The 17577-nt window shown below is 46.3% G+C and overlaps 2 protein-coding genes across 2 annotated transcripts; one reads left to right on the forward strand and one right to left on the reverse strand.

Annotated features, from left to right (window-relative positions):
- Positions 1–3256: 3256 nt before the first annotated feature.
- LOC135813950 (PRA1 family protein 2-like) lies at positions 3257–5447 on the forward strand. Its single transcript, XM_065326998.1, has 3 exons — positions 3257–3645; positions 3955–4202; positions 4691–5447. Exons 1-3 carry the CDS (start codon positions 3464–3466, stop codon positions 4858–4860), a joined length of 600 nt encoding a protein of 199 aa, XP_065183070.1. The 5' UTR covers positions 3257–3463; the 3' UTR covers positions 4861–5447.
- Positions 5448–7031: 1584 nt separating this feature from the next.
- On the reverse strand, positions 7032–16328 carry LOC135813961 (exosome complex exonuclease RRP42-like). Its single transcript, XM_065327009.1, has 7 exons — positions 16087–16328; positions 11825–11919; positions 11163–11322; positions 10681–10751; positions 9098–9221; positions 8438–8593; positions 7032–7729 (listed from the first exon to the last, which is right to left on the reverse strand). The coding sequence occupies exons 1-7, from the start codon at positions 16231–16233 to the stop codon at positions 7616–7618; spliced, it is 867 nt and encodes a 288-aa protein (XP_065183081.1). The 5' UTR covers positions 16234–16328; the 3' UTR covers positions 7032–7615.
- Positions 16329–17577: the final 1249 nt, after the last annotated feature.

A 17577-nucleotide genomic window follows, 5' to 3' on the forward strand; every position in this document is an offset into this window, starting at 1 on the left:
TGACTTACCGTACATGACGTAGCTAGCTACTTTACTCCTGTCTTTACGACTACCCACTGAGTTTAGCTAGCTCGACTTGACCATGTTGCATGCATGCAGTGTTGGACGCACTTCCTCCCCACTAGCGCCGCTTTCAGACTTCTCACTGACTGAGCGCTGCCACATGGTCAATGCCGCATTTGCGGAGATCATGGCCATATGGAGCTCCGGAGATAGACCGCGTATCGCGGTACGCCATCACATTTTTGTATGCTGTCCAAATTTGGACACTACGTACGTAGGGAGGTTCTGCTCTACGTGTTCATGGTGTTGGGAACGCGACGCAAAGTTTCTTCGCGTTCCCGTAACGTAAAGAAATGCTGTTCTGCTCTACGTTTCACCTAGACTGGCTAGAGAAGTCACGTGGAATGTGTACTGGGAATTTCCCCTTCCATATTTGGCAGTTTTCTGCATGCAGTTGATCGATATACATGTACCCAGCAAATCCGTACGCATTTTCTCTGCGTGTGCCACAACGACGTAGAGAACCCCATATATGGCCCATCTCCGCGTAGAAATCTGGAGCCAAAACACGCGAAGCCGTAGACTCTAACCCAGACACCTGCTCTCTACGTGATTTCTCTACGTTTCACCAAGAGTAGATAAGGCCATGGTAAAAAATAAAGTTGATTCTCAGGTCATGAGCCTGTGAAAATCGGTGCGAGCGAGCGATTTATTATTTTAATTCCCACAATTTTTTTATTTCCAAAGATAGGGTCACACATGTGTACGTCACAGGTTCATAATTAATTTATAATTATTTTATTATTCAGGCCAGGGAGTAGAAAAATACAGGTATTTTACTACTCCCGGATTCATACCTTTCGCATTGACCGTTTTCATGCACGCATATGCATGCATAGAAATAAAAAAAATCGTCGGTGCGCCGCCAAAAATCGATGCGCGCGTACTTGAGAATCAAAGGTATTTTTTACCATGGCCTAAACAAGAGTGTGCAACTCCGGATGGATTGGCCCACGGCGGAATTTTTTGTTGACGTAATCTTTTCGACGACGCACGCGCTGCGAGCCTTTTGGAGAGTTTTCCCTCGTGCACTTGGCTGGGCTTTACACTACAAGGTCGGTGCCCAGCACGTGCTCTCACACTGCTCTGCGGCAAAGCCGCGTTTCTCTGAAAAAAGGTGACGTAAACAAAAAATTCCGCCGTGGGCGCGGGGTATCTGCAGATTGTGCAGGAGAGATCCGGAGTTGCACACTCTTGTTTATCTACTCTTGGTTTCACGTATAGCAGAACCTCTCTAGTGCCAAAACTTACAATACATACATAATTACAGTAGTAGTATAGTACAACATTTGCATGCTTGCATGTTTACGTTTATCACAATACTTACACTAGTAGTACTACCGGTATAAGTACAACATATTGCATGCCTACACACCAACATTGCAAATTTGCCTGTTACGCCGTAGATTCAATATCTACGCTGTAGGATAGATTCCCATTAATTGCTCTTGGGGCCCCTGGCGTTTTGGCGGCCCACTTGTACAATTACAGTTCGCCCGCTTTTGCATAAATTGTGCAACTGCAGGGATAAAGTTAACTGCCCCATGCATGGAAACTGCCAGATCCAGTCAATCGTATACAAGGCCAGCGTGACAGAAACCGGAAAAGACGAACGAAATGAGTACCTCGGCTTAACGGAAATGACGTTCAAGAAGCGATACGACGGACACATGACGTCGATGAGGCATGAGCGAATGGAGAAGAGTACCGAGTTGTCGAAGCTCATCTGGGACATGAAGCGCAAGAATGCCGGGTACAGCATCAGTTGGTCAGTTGTCGCCCAAACACCAGCATACTCCAATGCCACCAAGCGCTGCCCTCTCTGTCTGCGTGAGAAGCTGGAGATCTTGCATGCTGACAGAAGGGTGAACATCAACAAGCGATCGGAGCTAGTGGCCAAGTGCAGACATGACGGAACAAATTCTACCTATCTAACTTCACACCTCCAGTTACATAAACCAGGATTACACCTGATGTCTGGCGCTAATCTTGCAAGCACATGCATAGAATCACCGCTTGACCTTATTTGCGCTTAAATTCTCTGATTCCACTGGCACCTTACCACACTATATCAACAACATTCATTGAGTTTTTGTAATCATTGCTGTCTGATGATCGCCATAGGCGTGAAACTCGGAGTCACAGCCAACACAAGCTTCGTATTCTATTCCTTTTGTATGAAGCTCTGCACCCCGGCGGTGCATTGAGCACTCTTTCGAGGACCACACCCAACCTTCCGTGTGTAAATTGTGTTACTTTGTCATTTGTCTATCACTCTGATGATTACTCTTTGAAGGATGAAACCGGTCAGTAAAACTCACTGCAAATGACTTTTGTGAATTGAAAATGAGTGCTTTGTGTCGGAGGAGCCTACCTCCCTCATTTCTGTGTTGATCGATATCGATCAGCAGATCAGAGAGCTCAGTTATCATGGTTATCTGCATACTCTTGATCTAGTCTTGATGACGTGATCGTGATCGCTTCGTCGGCCACGTGGTGTGGTTTTCTTCGTTTTCACCGCGCGCCGCTCTCACAGCTCAGTCTTGGAAAAACGACTTGGCTAGCACTTGTTGACAGTTCGTAGTCGCACTTGTTGACAGTTCGTAGTCGTACAGTTGCGGCCTAGCGCCTAGCGCATGGCTCGGTTGACAAGGAGACAAGAGCCGCGCTAGCCGGGTCCATGCGAGACAATAATGATGCTACAAGATTCAAGAGTTCCATCTGCTAAACCTTCTCCTTCACACCAAGACTGCAAGAGTACATGAAAAAGGTTCATGATTGTACTCTCGTCTTGGTTTCTCTTGTTCACACTCACACAGTCACAGTTTCACTTTCGAGGCAAACTCAACTAACGTTACTTGTGGTTACCAGGGACTACATGTACCGTGTTACCATGGTTACTTGAAGTCAAGATCAAGACTCTATTCACTTTCGAGGCAAACTCAACTAACGTTACTTGTGGTTACCAGGGACTACATGTACCGTGTTACCATGGTTACTTGAAGTCAAGATCTAAACTCTTGACGTCTTGTTATCGTCTTGATCACTGAGATCAATCCCCAGAACTGGCAGAAGTAAAAAAATGAATGACGTGTGCTGTAGCATGTAGCTAGAGTACGTCGTACCGATAAAATAATTCACAGTATCACGTGCACGACAAAACCATCCATTTCTTTTCAGGGTCCGGAATTCCGGATCGCGGATAGGATGCTAAAATGTTATGACGAGCGCTGGCCCAAACAAATGCCGCGAGAAACGGTCATTACAGTATTACTAGTAGTATGCGATAGGCGATATTCTCAACCTCAGACAGTATTCCTTTCCCTCAACGTTACTCGTATCAAGGGTCGCGACCAACACAGTGCTAGGGCAGCAGTGGCGGACAAACGAGTTGAAGAAAATGGCTGCTGCAGGAAATGCCAAAATTCCATCATTTCGTGAGGACTTCGTGTTCGGATCGGCTCGATTCTCGCTACCTCACTGGAACGATGTTGATCGCCTAGTGGATCGCATTGCTCGCAACCTACTGTATTATCAAACCAACTACTTCGTCCTGTATGCCGTCATCTTTTTCATTCTTGGGTTAGTGACTCAAGTTTCAGTCACTTGTGCGCCAAGTTGTTTTAAACGAACTTCTAAGTTATTTTTTGTGACCAGGCTGTTTCAGTGCCATCGCTACGTGGCAGGCATGACATTACTCCTAGTCCTACTCACTACTGCCTAGTCTCTGATATGCTACAGTATAATGATGTGGTGCTCAACTCTGTTGGGTCAGTACTCGTAATGTTGAATTGCTCGTAAGAGCCCACCGTAGGCTCATAGCGAGCGCATGGCCTTAATATTTGAAGTGCGCATTGCGGTGCATGTGTATGTGGGGTTTTTCCTTCACAGGCTGCTCTATCCAACTCAAGTGCTCGGCGGTGCGTTCCTCGTGGCAATTGCCGTTACTCTGTGCTTGGTTGTCAATGGCAACAGCAGCCATGCTGCAGCAAGGAAGTCGACGGCTGCCCGGGATGCCGCGGGTGGGAACACGGGTAGCGGGCTGCTGATGGTCGCAAGCTTGGCGGCCGTGGTCGTGTTCGTCTATCTGCTTGGCTTCGTCATGATCTTCATCGCCAGCGTGATTGCACCAGTGGCAGGTCAGTGCATACAACTGAGGTGCGTGATCATGCTCGATTGACCCAAGTCCCGTGAAAACTCCACACTTTAGTCTGGGATTTGACTGGGTCGGTCCGTGCGCGCACATGGTCGTCGCCAGGGAGTACTAAAAAAGTTTTTTTAGTACTCCCTGGTCGTCACGGTTCAATTCACCATTTTTTTGCAATTCACTCTGGGGGCGTTCGTTTTTGATCTACAGGTTTGGGTAGAAACTACTTCTTTCGGTAGATGCGTTTCTTTTTTCTACTCAAAAGAGTAGATTCTACTTCTCTTTGTGCCGCATCTGAAATTACTTGGGTTCTATAAAGATTTCACTCAAACAGCCATGGAATTGAGGTGGTGGGTTGCTAACATGAGCCTCACGAAGGAAGGAATGGTATTCGAATAACTTATTGCAACCTGAAAGTGCTTATCGTAGTTATGTATACTCTTGTGTGTGTCTTGTGCTGTGTGCATGTGCCTTATCCAGCAATACTAGCACATGCGGCTTGTCGCAAGAGGAACCTCAAGAACAAGCTGAACTGGACTGTGGAGCGCGCTGGCCTGAAGACATCGCTCATGGCTGAAATCCTGTACGGACTTCATGTGCTGCTGGACATTGATGACTTGGTAGCCAGTGATAACGATACTGCAATGTAACCTCACAGAAGCACCAGAGTCGGAGAAATCCGTGCAGCTGCTATCAGTATGGCATCCATGTGGATACTCTTGTAATGATTGTACTTCGAAGTATTGAAGTGCAGCCACATTGAACTCCGCAACATCCTCTCCCAGGTGTGCATTGTCAGCGCAACCACGTCAGGGATACTCTAGTGACGATTGTGTTGAAGTGCAGCCACATTGAACTCCGCGGCATCCTCTCCCAGGTGTGTGCATTGTAAACGCGGCCGCTCAGTCACTTGACATGGGCTCTAACCGCGTGTGCACCCAAGCACTGCTGGCAATGCACCTGTGTGAACACACACACACACACACACACACACGCAGCGGTTCGTGGATAACGAGCGCAACTACTAGTGAAGCGATGCGCGGCGTGATGACTCCTGATCTAGAAGAACGGAAGATCGGTGTTACGCTAGGCGTCCATGTATGTCAAAGTACTGTGCAAGGGACTCTTGGTTTAGATGATTTAGATCACGGAGTTATCCCCAACCATTCCACTGAGTTGTATCCGAGTTGGTATGCAGATTTTTTTGGTGTTAAAAAAGACGCTTTACCAACCGGCAGTATTCTTGAGACTTCCCTGATGATCTAGACACAGGACTATCATCAGACTGTCCAACCTCCTGGCCACCCTCTCTAAAGCTGTTCTATATTTTCTCTTATTTTTTACTGAAAAGATCTGAACGTACACAAAGTGATACAAGTGGGCATGCAAGTGCCACGCCAAGCAACAAAATATGTTATTGATAAAACTTAAAACAACACGGTCCATGTGCACGGTGGCTAACGGAGTAGCAAGAACAATCAGTGTATACTGACTGCTATTGATTGGTAATAATCAGTGCACTGTAGTGTATTGTAATTTCACAAATTTTCGGTGTACTTTTATTTTCGTTACTTTCGGTGCCTCTGCTTCTTACCTAAAATTTCAATACACCGAACATACACTGACACACATCATCCAATAGGGGACTGCTTCCCTGTACTTAAATTTTCTGTTCACCTTACCAGGCCTTTTGCCCTCATACCGAAAATATTGAGCACCTAAAATTTCTGAAATTAGAGTATTGTGTTGCATTACGAACACACGTACAATCTTACAAGCAGTCTATTGCGCAGATTACAAACTGTCTCAGCCAACAGCTGAAAACAGTGGAAAGTGGTACAAAAGTGTTGATATTTCATGAAATCTGGACGAAAGGCGTCCGGATGAGGACCTCGGCAGGACGCAGGACATTTTCTCTCGAATCTGTTCTGTCCCGACAGGACAGCTGGACAGTCTGTATCATGCCCTTTGGACCGGGAATGTGTATGCCCACACGGCTCGACAGGCGATGTAGGACCTCCTCGCTAATGCTGTGGGCTCGTAGTGGTGCCCTTGACTTGTTCCGGTTTGATTGACTATTTAAGAGGTGTCTTGTGCATGTAGGAGAACGGCAGATAATCATAGCATAGATAATGGTATGATTGAGTATTTCCTCTTGCGATTGTACGCGATGGAGACAAGACGATTAAATAGCACGGAGTAGTTATTTTACTACTCCCGATTTTGAGTTTTCCTGTATTCATGGTATTTGCTGCCTTCTTTTTCAGCGTACGAATTTCTGAAAGGGGTTCAGTGCTGTGCCCACCCTGAATGGAGTACTTTATTTCCCAGAATATGTAAATTTTGAATGAATGTGTTGACATGATGAGTACATGCACACTGTACTGTACAATTATTGAAATCAATACAAAGTGAGTCTTCATTACGTACCCTGCATGTCCACATCATGCCCTGCACTCATGCACTCAAACCTACAATCTCCCATACCAGCACATCCATCCGGCGCTCTTGCTTGATTCGGTCGATTACCTACCCGGCCGGTGCATGGGAGCAGAAAGTTCTACTCCACAGTCCACTTCCCTACGAAAGTTAGTTTCAAAAAGCAGGGACAGTGTGGTCCTCAATTTTCCGCAGTGCTTGGATTGTCGCTACAAGGTAACAAAACAACATACCGTATTTCCTTGAACACCCACCGCCCCTTGATTACCAGCCGCCCTTGAATAAGCGCCGCCAGTTTATTTGAACTGAGGGTTATTCGTAGACAAGTGCATGCAGAGCAGTTCACAATTTATACGCAATTTCACAGCTACGAGATGACCTTCAGCTACGATGTCATACTCCTTCACATGCAGCTAGTGCTGCTCTCTGTTCGGACAAAGGACTCAAAGGCGATCTAAAGAAGGGAATAAATCGAACACGCCATGATGGTGGTAATGAAGGCAGTATCTCGTGCTTCTGGCCCAGAGAGCAAAGACCGCAGCTGCATACTTTTGGTGCCGTTCATGGACAATAGAGCGAAGGCTAGTCACATGGAAGCTACAGCCGACAGCACACAGACCACATGATTTTATCGGGTCTCGAAAATCTCCACTTTGAAATTGGATGAAGCATATCAAGGTTATAGCAGTTGAAGGGAGGAATATTAAAAAAAACCTTCATCTTTATCATTTCATGGGGTAAAATCTTCAAAGGAAACATTCGAGATTTTTTTTATGAAGGCATACAGCACCCACAGTCAAGTCGCACAAGACAGTGGCAACGCGATGCGCAGCATCACACACCACTCACTGCATGCATGGCTGCCACTTGAACAAAACAAATGATAAAAAAGGTATAATGCCACGCAGTGGCAAAGCATTGTCACGATTCACAGGCAACCCGGATGGCGAGTGCCTACAACAAGCGCTATCTCAGAAAGCCAATAATGCTCGATGCGGCTGTCATTCCTTTCGACGACGACTCTGAGTCTAAGTGCTGGACAAGGGACTCGAGTAGGGTTACACCGACCTTCTTTGCTTTCTGAAAAAAAAGCCAGATGGAAAAGCAGAAGCAAAAAATGATGGATAAATAAAGGAAGTTCAAAACAATGAGGTCCGTGGTTCTACGCTCCCAGAGCGATTTCGGAGCGTTGAAACAGAATGTCGGTGAAGTGAATCCAAGTGATCTCAAAGACTGCATACTACAGACTGGTGCCATACACACATTCTCAGTAATGCCAACCACTACTTCAGTGGTGACAGTACAAGAAACAATCGGAAACTACATTGTCGACAGCACACATAGAATATTCTGCCTGAGAAAATATTAAAAATAAGGTCCCACTCACGAAACGTTTTGTAACTTTTCCTAACTTTGAAAAAGTTCTTTCCCACCTCAATCATGACAAGATTTCCATAAACCACACATCAACCTGAAGGGCTGACGCTGTACTTTGTGCAATGCAGACAGAATTACACGCCGGCACTGGATGAAAACTGTCTACTGTAGACCGCCCAGTATTCGCGTCACTAAAAATTTTCTCAGAACCAGCGAGTTGACGATGGCAAATGTTCGCGGAGCACTGTGGTCACACATATACAACCACTGTTGAAGTTTGATTTCACGATGGTTAATATTCGTGTTATGCTCTTCTCGCAAAATTAGCAAACATTACTACACCGCAAACATTACAATATGTAGGCAGTTTACAGTATTTCTACAACAGTAGCAGAGGCTCAGCAGACTTACAGAGAGCATGTCAAAGATCATGGCCGGCTCCAGGCCAAGGCGACCGGACTTGGCCGAGTAGCAGACCGTGCCGGATTTGTTCACTGCCACCATCATCTTGGCATTGGTGCACATCTCCTCGTCGAGTGAAGGGTCCACCACGTAGCAGTCACCAAGCTGTACCACCACCAGCAGAAGCAGGACACACCACAAAAAAACTTGAAGTCAGTGAATAGCTCACAGGAAAAGAAAGTACTGTATTTTCCGGAGCATAAAGCCGCCCTTTGAACATTCTAAAATTCACCCCCGAAGAGGGGGGGCTGTGCGACTTATACCCCAATGATCAAATAAATGGTGATAAATAGGATAGATGTGTGTATTTCGTGGCAAAAGAGGGGGGGGGGGCTTATGCTCCAAAAGACTGACATGGGATCCTGCAATATCCTCAATGTTACAATACATTTTCCTCAGTATCCAATGAACAAAGGTGTTATTTGCATGAGGTGCACGGAGCACATGGTCTTAAACTCGAAGCTCATCTATGCAGCTTCAATACTGTACTAGACATCCAGCAAATACAATGGACATGAAAAATCCGTACAAGATGCAACCGCCCTTGAAGAGAATAGGGACGATGATAAGGAAATCAACCAGTACAGGCAAACACAGCCATTTCGTTACCTTATTCAGCGTGATGAGCGCTGGCAGGTTGGAGATGTCTATACTCTTGCAGTCGTACGGGTTATCGGATACATCCAGCTCCATGGGCTCGCCGTCACCTCCGCTCACCGTCACGTCTGGTAGTCTGAAGTTACAGTAGGGCACATAGATCCATACGTGGTATCAAGCTGTATGCAGGCACAAGCTTTAATATACAACAGAGAGGTTCTAGGCTGTCCAATAGAGTACTCCGTACCGAAAGGAGCCAGTTCCAGAAAAACTGTTTTCTGATGATCGCTTAGCGCGTGAAAAGCGGAGTAAAAACACTTTTTCATCCTCTTATTCTTACATGCTGTCCTATATTCAGATTGGCGACACTATAGATGTCCAGCATTCTCCACACGAGGAGTAGAATCCTTGCACGCCAGCAAACACTCCTTCCGAGCACACCCGCAAACAAGCGAGTCTGTTAGGATTTGGCTTGAACAGCATGCATGCACACAACCGGGTATGGAGTAAATATGAACGGCAGCGCGCATGTGCACCCACCCATGCCCACCACATTAGGCCAGTGCAGAGTACATACCGTATTTTACCGGTTGTAAGTCGACCCCGGTTATAGGTCGACCCCCGTATCCGGAGGTCTCAATTCTGCGTTTTAAAGTTTTCACCCAAAGAAGCACTATTACACCACTCCCTGCTACTAACACAACAACAAATCATGTAAACATTCCTTATTGGAGGGTATAACATCCCTATCCTTGAACAAGGCCAATAAACTGGCAAAAAATGTGTACAGATGGTGCACTCGCGCATGCAGTGCAGGTCATTTTTTGTATGATACTGATAGTTCCCGGTTATAAGTCGAATCCCGGTTGTAAGTCGACCCCCACCCTTTCTCCTTCTATTTTCAGTCGTAAAAGGTCGACTTACAAGCGGAAAAATACGGTACTGTAAAACAAGTTATTTTCGGTGATTTCGGTACAGAAACCAGGCACCTAAATTTAAATTACACCTAAAAGGCACTAGAGTATGCACTGTATATGCGGAGAAAGCTGGTCACCTAATTCTACATTTACACCTGAAACCTGTCAGGTCCCTGACACTGAAATTGTAATGCACGTAAAATTACATGTTTTACAGTATTAGCTGATTCATGTCCTGCAAACTGGCAAGCAACATCGTGTGTGTGCATCGATTGATCCAAAGTCGAGGAGAGAGAGAGAGAGAGGGGGGGGGGGGGGGGGGCAAACGGTAAGAATACAACAAAACCAAGTCATGCAACACGTACATTTACATGTATAGTGCTGGCAACTGAAATCCCACCCCTGAGCGGTGCGTTCACATTCTAGCGGTCTCTATTTCGTAGTTTTACAATCCCATGTTGGGTCTTTGCGATGTGAGCGCACCGCTCAGGGGTCTTCAGTTGCCAGCACTGGCCAAAGAAATCCGACCAACGCGCGGCCCTCGGATGGGTTTTCGGACCGTGCATGATGTAAAGGAAATGGAAGCACGACGCTACTTTCGACTCGCGGGTCGGATTTCTTTGGCCATGACTGTCTTACATGTAGTTCGCTTGAGCAGTAAAAGACGAGTACACTCACCTGGTATCATGCAGGGCTGCCACTATTGCCATGCAAAGCACATCACAGACACTTCCACCGCACTGCAATACCTGCACAAGCAATACCGGTCGACGAAACACATACACACATACATACATACACACAGACACACACACACACACACACACACACACACACAGATATCTATAAACCTATTCCTCGAATACACTCACAAGCACAAATAGCACAAACAGCTCCAACACCTCGTGGTATTGCCGCTACACGTTATATACATGCACGCGTACATCCTACAGCCATTCAAAGCATGCCAATGGGGATCGAACTGCCATACGAGCAACACGAAGCGCAGTCCTACTACACACAGACACGCCCGCCACCGTGAAAGAAGGTAGGAGCACTTCGAATGCGGAATGGTTAATCATGCACGCAGGCAACACCACCTAAACATAAAGCGAAGCGTGAACGATTGTTGCCGTCCTTAGAGAAAGTTGAGCTCTTACCACAGCGTCAATGTTCAGACACCAGCATTGTTGCTCCTTGCGGATGCAGAGCTGCTTGAGATCGAGGCCGGGCCGTATCGCGTGTTCCGCTATGCTGGCCAGTTCCAGGGCTAGATCCTCGCCGCCATGTCCCTCGAAGTCCGGGTTGGCGTGAGCCGAGCTGCAATGGAAGCACAGGATACATGATTGTACGGAGTGGAAGTCATGCAGCAGCACTGAACACAAGAACAAAAAGACTACGGGCGAAAACGACCGCCGGGGGCCTACTAGTAAGCGAGTGTTTTCCTGGCGCACCAACTGTGCTGAGCTTGACTAAGGTGACCAACTGCGTTCATAGACTGTGATAGGCCAGCACCATGGATGGTTGGTTTAAGCTCTCCAGAGCAGAGTATGCATCCATGAACAAGAACACACATACACAAACACATGCACGCACAAAAACACTGTCCTTGTGAAGAGCTGTCGCATGCAACAAGCAAAATGCCACATGCAGGCACAAATACAGTGCTGGCCAGAGAAATCCAACCTCATGAATAAAGTAGCGCCGCATTTAAGTGCACAGACCAGTGCGTGCAGTGCTAGAGCTGCGTAGCGCCCGGTGCTATTTTATTCATGAGGTTGGATTTCTTTGGCCAGTACTGTACTACGCACACCTATCTTACCAGTCAACAAAGAACTCCACAGTGCCCTCTTCAGGCTTCCATGACAATGGCTGCACAATCTCAGCCTTGACACCGACCAGGATATCGGTCTCACCCTGGAAAAACAAATAAATGAAACAGAACACAGGTGCAACACACGACGCTTCTCAGATTCCTTTCGAGGAAAACCCCACAGATTCATAATCGCTGGTGCACCCGGTGGTGAAGTAGTGATAACACACAAACCAGGAAAGCATTGTACCAGTCGCAAAAAGTAATGAGGTTGTGCGGCGCATAGTGTTATTTTGATTTGCCGCTTCCTTGTAACTAGCAAGAGTACATAACCAAGAGTGTGCAACTCGACGATCCCCCAGCCCATGGCGGAACCTTTTCTATGACATTAGTCATTGGTGGCTGTTTGGCTCACTGATGCCATCACGCATAGCCAGAGATCAAAGTTCAAATTATTTGTACATTACAGCTCCGGCAGTCGAAGCAGAACAATGGACGATAGACCGATGTGTCTTGAACCTGATGAACTCTCACCGTATCTACAATACAAGCGCAGGAAAGCATACGCACTTCATCATACTTTCTACCAAAGAATGGCACAATAAAAAGATTCCGCCGTGGGTGAACCCATCGCAGCTCCAAGATAGGAGTTGCACACTCTTGGTTATGTACTCTTCGTACTAGGCACAGTGGACGCATGTTTGGCACAACTAGCACCATAAATTCCCAACAATCCAAATCCGGAGAAATACAGCGCGCAAGTAGAACCATCGCTGAGCACATAGGCAAGTGCATAACAAAGAACAGCCAATTTATCGTCCTAGAAGGGCTGTACATGTATGTGGTTGCAACGCTACACACCCAAGACGTCACAAGCAACAGGATCAGGAAACACACAAACAACAGCGGTGAAAGGCTGTGTGGCTGAAACTTCAAGTTTCACGCATTTCAGCGATCACCAGACAATGACATTCACTATTTTATTAAGTCTCTAGGAGCGGGTCGATATAAGTATGGTGCTGCATGTAGTATGGAAGTTAACGCGCATGTGTGAAGTATATCAGGAAATATGTCGGTCAGCATAGCGTATTGCTTCAGGAAGATGGGCCTTGCCCGAAAACTCATATAATTTCATTATTTTCAGTGATTAGTGTAGGCCAGAGACCGTTTGGAGTGTGTTGTGCAGATGTATGGGTATTGGATGGCTACAGTGGAGTCTTCGCATAGTGAGAAATGTATCCACTGTAACTGTTACGTAGTTCGCAATGTCCATGGAGTGAAGCCGCATCAGTGAACACACTTTGATGTTGATGGTCATCACCAGGGAGCCATAGCATCTAGGGAGATGACATGAGCTAGTACAGTATGGAACGGTGGGGTTTTCGCTACCGCGCTGCCTGTTTCAGCTGCCCTTCGGGCAGGGCCAATGTGTGCACGCTCACATACAGCAACAGCGGTCTGGGCCGCATACCAGGTCAGAAGATCAAGACGGGGAGCTGCATAGACCCCAGACCACATTAAACTTTCGAATCCGGGCTCGAATCGCACATAATTTTCATGCACCGTGGTCTCGTCTCGTCTCCCTGGACGTTAGAACTCACGGATAAACACCACCAACAATCTACCATACCACATACCGGTACTCTCTTCTTATTCCGCTCGGGAAATACAGAAGCAGAACGAGCTATGGGTTTATCTTTGATATGTATTATACGCACGTGACTGTACACATCATAGTGCTTCTCCACGCGTGCGTACACCAAGTACTCCGCAGTAGTCAGGAGACAAGAATTCTTCTGGTACTCGTCATTGTTCTACTTTATCTTGTTGTAAATACACTCTATTTCTTGTGCCACGACTTGTCGTCGTTGGAAAGTAGACTAGCGGTAACATTACATGGCGCAGTGAACATTTTTTATCCTTTAGTTTTGTAGCATTTTAGTCGCCTCGTTGTCATGTCGAACTCTGAGGGATTCGGCGCCGATTCGGGTGCGCGAGCCGCCGAACCGAACCAGATGAATTTGCTGCTCAGATTGATGGAGAAACAGATGTTGGCATCCGAGAAACGCGAACGGGATATGCAAGTGATGTTGCAAAGTGCGTTGAATAGGCAGTCGGGCGCTCGTACCTAGTCGTCGTCGAACCCGTCAGCTGTGTCACGTCCTCGACCCATTGGCCATGCAGAGGTCCCACATTCGATTTCTTCGGCAACAATGGTGGATTTAGGAGCATGGCGAGAGAGCTGGGCTGATTATAGTCAATGTCAGCACATGCAGGACCAGGACAAGGACATCTGTGCGGCTGCTCTACGCCAATGTCTTGATGACGACCTGAAACGATATATTCGTGAAGGTGTCATCTCGTTTCCGTCCGCAACTGACGTCTGTGAGATTATTGCCGCTCTGCACCACTACATCCGGAGTCAGCGCAACCCGTTGCTTGACAGAATTGAGTTTTACAAGCGTCACCGGGAGAACGGTGAAAGTTTTGATAATTTTTACATTTGCTTGCGCGAGCTGTACACCGCTTGCAATTTCGAGTCATACGTGTTGTGCGGAACCTGCCATTCCGCCTGTTGTGCTACCTGTCAGCATCTGGTAACTACTGCGTTGGCTAATGACACCCTCCGGAACAGAATGGTCATCGGCGTTTCGGAGGACGAGACCCGGCATAAGCTACTTGCGATGCAAAAGCTGACGCTGGATGCTGCCATCACCACCTGTCGATCAGAAGAAGCAGCCCGACAGACAACAGACAGCTTACCTACGCCAGGCCTGTCCGTGAACGCAGCTCGCTGCTCCACCTATCAGAAGCGGAAAACTCAGCCTGCACGGGAATCAGGCAAATCTGACAAGCCGAGCAGTCCTGCAAGGAAGTGCCCCAACTGTGGCCGATCAACGCACACTAAGTCGGTGTGCCCGGCTGCTGACAAGGTGTGCTCTGCTTTATCTTGTTGTAAATACACTCTACTTCTTGTGCGACGACTTGTCTTCGTTGGAAAGTAGACTAGCAGTAACATTACAATCTTCCAATGATTATATCTTTTCTTTCAGTGATTTGTGTAGCCTAGAGACCGTTTGGAGTGTTATGAAGATGTATGGGCACGCAAGATAAGCAAGCTTGGGATAGTGAAAATGGTTCTCTGACAAGAGATTATTAAAAAAAAGTTGATATCCACCAATGTCTTGAGAAGTATCTTCAGATGGGTTCTTTATTTCCACAGTGGCCCATGGCCGGTTTTTCAGGTAAGGGCATCGCAGCTCAGAATGTGCTTTCATCGCATCACCCGTTCTTACTGAATATGCTGATGTACTTACTTGTACTCATCCCGACCAGGTATACGTGTAGTGTATCACATTATCAATTTTTATAGAATGATGGGTACTTGGTCACAACTCTTTTTATAGAATTTTATAGAATCATGGATATAAAAAGGAAGGACAGAAATGTTACGAATTATGACTAGCTGTCCACCAACGTAACCAGATCATATACAGTCAGCTAGTGCGACAACACGTTACATGGCACAAGACTGACAAGGAGTACTGAGACATTCAACGATCTAACACCTAGCTCCAACACATCTACTAGGCGCAAACCAAGAACTTTCCAAACGTCAGCTCACTGAATGTCTCAGTATTCCTTTTCAGTTTTGTACCATGTTGTCGCACTTGCTGACTGTATATGATCTGGTTACATTGGTGACATATTCGTCCTTCCTTCTATCCATGATTAGGCCACACGTTTTTATTTCTATGTTTCTCGTCACCCACGCGCATACAATTCAGGAGTCTGGAAGAAAAAAAAAGAAAAGAAAAAAACTGTGCTGCACTGACTGTGCATGTGGCCATGGGGACCAGCATACTCATGCATATGTACAGGACATAATGTGGCCTGGACTGCGCGACACATGATGCGAGGTCGCCATTTTTAGTGCGCAATCTAGCTGCACGTGCACAGATTGTGACAGAAGCTCCTACCACATACTAGGTGCTATGGATGCTATCAAGAGTACAAAACCCTGGGGGTTATGTACTCTTGATGCTATTTTGCACGGTGTATTGGTGGGTTTTAGTGTGAACAAAGGTCTAATATACTTTTTTTATTTTTCGGTCATTTATTTTTTCCACCTCTCGCATACGTTTTTAGATTTTCAGGTGACGAGAAACATAGAAATATAAACGTGTGGTCTTACATTGGCTCAACATCCGAGTTCAACTTTAATATAGAATCCCCAAAGATTATTCGGCTTCCTAAAAAAGTATTCTTACCAATCTCAAACGGGCCGATCCATTTGTGTGCGATACCAAGCCACACTCTACTTCAATCACGCGGTACTCTTCCCACGATCTGCCATCTTCCCTCCGATCTCCCTGAACTCCACCAATGATGAACTCCTTCTCTTCGTCCGACAGCATATTCTTTGATTGCTTACAAATTTACATTTTACTAACCCGTACAAGCTGAAGTTACTTGCAAGACAAGATTTGTCAACTGTTGAGTTCTGAACCTAAACTGTTGATTTGTATGATGTTCTGTACTACTTGCTACTTTGTACTGTAGTACCGGTAAGTAGTATCGGGGAGCGCGAGCGCTCGAGCGATCCTAGCCCACGGCCCGAGGCTACAACAAGTACAGTAGATATGTGTGCGTGTAGCTCCATGATCCAGTACTCGTACTGCACTGCGCTGCATGCAGTGCATGCAGTACGCGCGCGTGTAGTACAGTGTAGACTGTTACGTCAGTGACTGTGTGGTGCATGTACGTGGTGTATGTAGATCAGCTACACAGCATGCATGCATGGTCGCTAGTGTCTGCGTACGGTACTGACTGTAGATCTACGCTACCGGTATGTGACGTGTGGGCGCGCCTCGTTTGATCGTGTGCATGTGTGGGTTTATTATTATTATTATTATTATTATTATTATTAAATTTTGAATAGGGCAGTCCCACAGGCCTAGGGCCTTTTTACTATGAATTGTTGAATAGATGAACGGGGTTTGAGAGGCTGAGCTGAGAGCTCTCCTCTGAGTACATAGTAAAGTAGTATCATCATGATAATAAGTAGACCTAGACGGCTAGAGGCTATTATTATTATTATTATTATTATTAAACTCGGATGTTGAGCCATAAATAAATGTAGAAGAGAAAAGGATATAAAGTATCATGTTACAGTGATGGAGAGTTACTCTTAACTCGTATCCATATGTCCTTTTCTCTTCTACATTATTATTATTATTATTATTATTAAATTTTTGATAGGGCAATCCCCACAGGCCTAAGGCCTTTTGACAGGGTACCCTAAAAAATGAAGAACAGAATTACGGAAGGTATGCAAGGAAGAACTTGAGCGGACCTCCGCTGGGAGGGCATTCCAGCGGTCAGAGCCAAGGAAAGTGACAGAAAATAAACCATAGCGACGTTTGGCTGTCGGAAGAGCAAGGGAAGAGGACACTTGAGAGCGGGTGCGAGAACTAGTGCAGGTAGAATTAGAGCGGAGACAGAAACAGTTAGCAACAAAGACACTAGCCAGATCATGAAGCGCACGGTACGTTAGAACGTACAACTTGAATTGGTACCTGACAGACAAGGGAATGATATGGTAGCGGGCAAGAACAAGGGAGACATCAGATAGGCGGGGCATGCAAAATACAATACGCAGCGCTCTATTACTAAGTCGGACAACACGGTCATGGAGGGAGGCAGAAAGGCAGTGAGCAAAGGAATTAGACCCATACTCAAGTATGGACTGAATGGAACAG

This window comes from Sycon ciliatum, chromosome 1 (assembly GCF_964019385.1).
Source record: "Sycon ciliatum chromosome 1, ocSycCili1.1, whole genome shotgun sequence".
NCBI lineage: Eukaryota > Metazoa > Porifera > Calcarea > Leucosolenida > Sycettidae > Sycon > Sycon ciliatum.

Excerpts from the sequence above, each read along its gene's own strand:
- LOC135813950 (XM_065326998.1), top strand. The coding sequence starts at position 3,464 with ATGGCTGCTGCAGGAAATGCCAAAATTCCATCATTTCGTGAGGACTTC. Across the intron at positions 3,646-3,954 it reads GTCATCTTTTTCATTCTTGG|GCTGCTCTATCCAACTCAAG; the intron begins GTTAGTGACTCA and ends TTTCCTTCACAG. Across the intron at positions 4,203-4,690 it reads CGTGATTGCACCAGTGGCAG|CAATACTAGCACATGCGGCT; the intron begins GTCAGTGCATAC and ends TGCCTTATCCAG.
- LOC135813961 (XM_065327009.1), bottom strand. The coding sequence starts at position 16,233 with ATGCTGTCGGACGAAGAGAAGGAGTTCATCATTGGTGGAGTTCAGGGA. Across the intron at positions 11,323-11,824 it reads GTGGAGTTCTTTGTTGACTG|CTCGGCTCACGCCAACCCGG; the intron begins GTAAGATAGGTG and ends CTTCCATTGCAG. Across the intron at positions 9,222-10,680 it reads GCAGCCCTGCATGATACCAG|ACTACCAGACGTGACGGTGA; the intron begins GTGAGTGTACTC and ends CTGTAACTTCAG.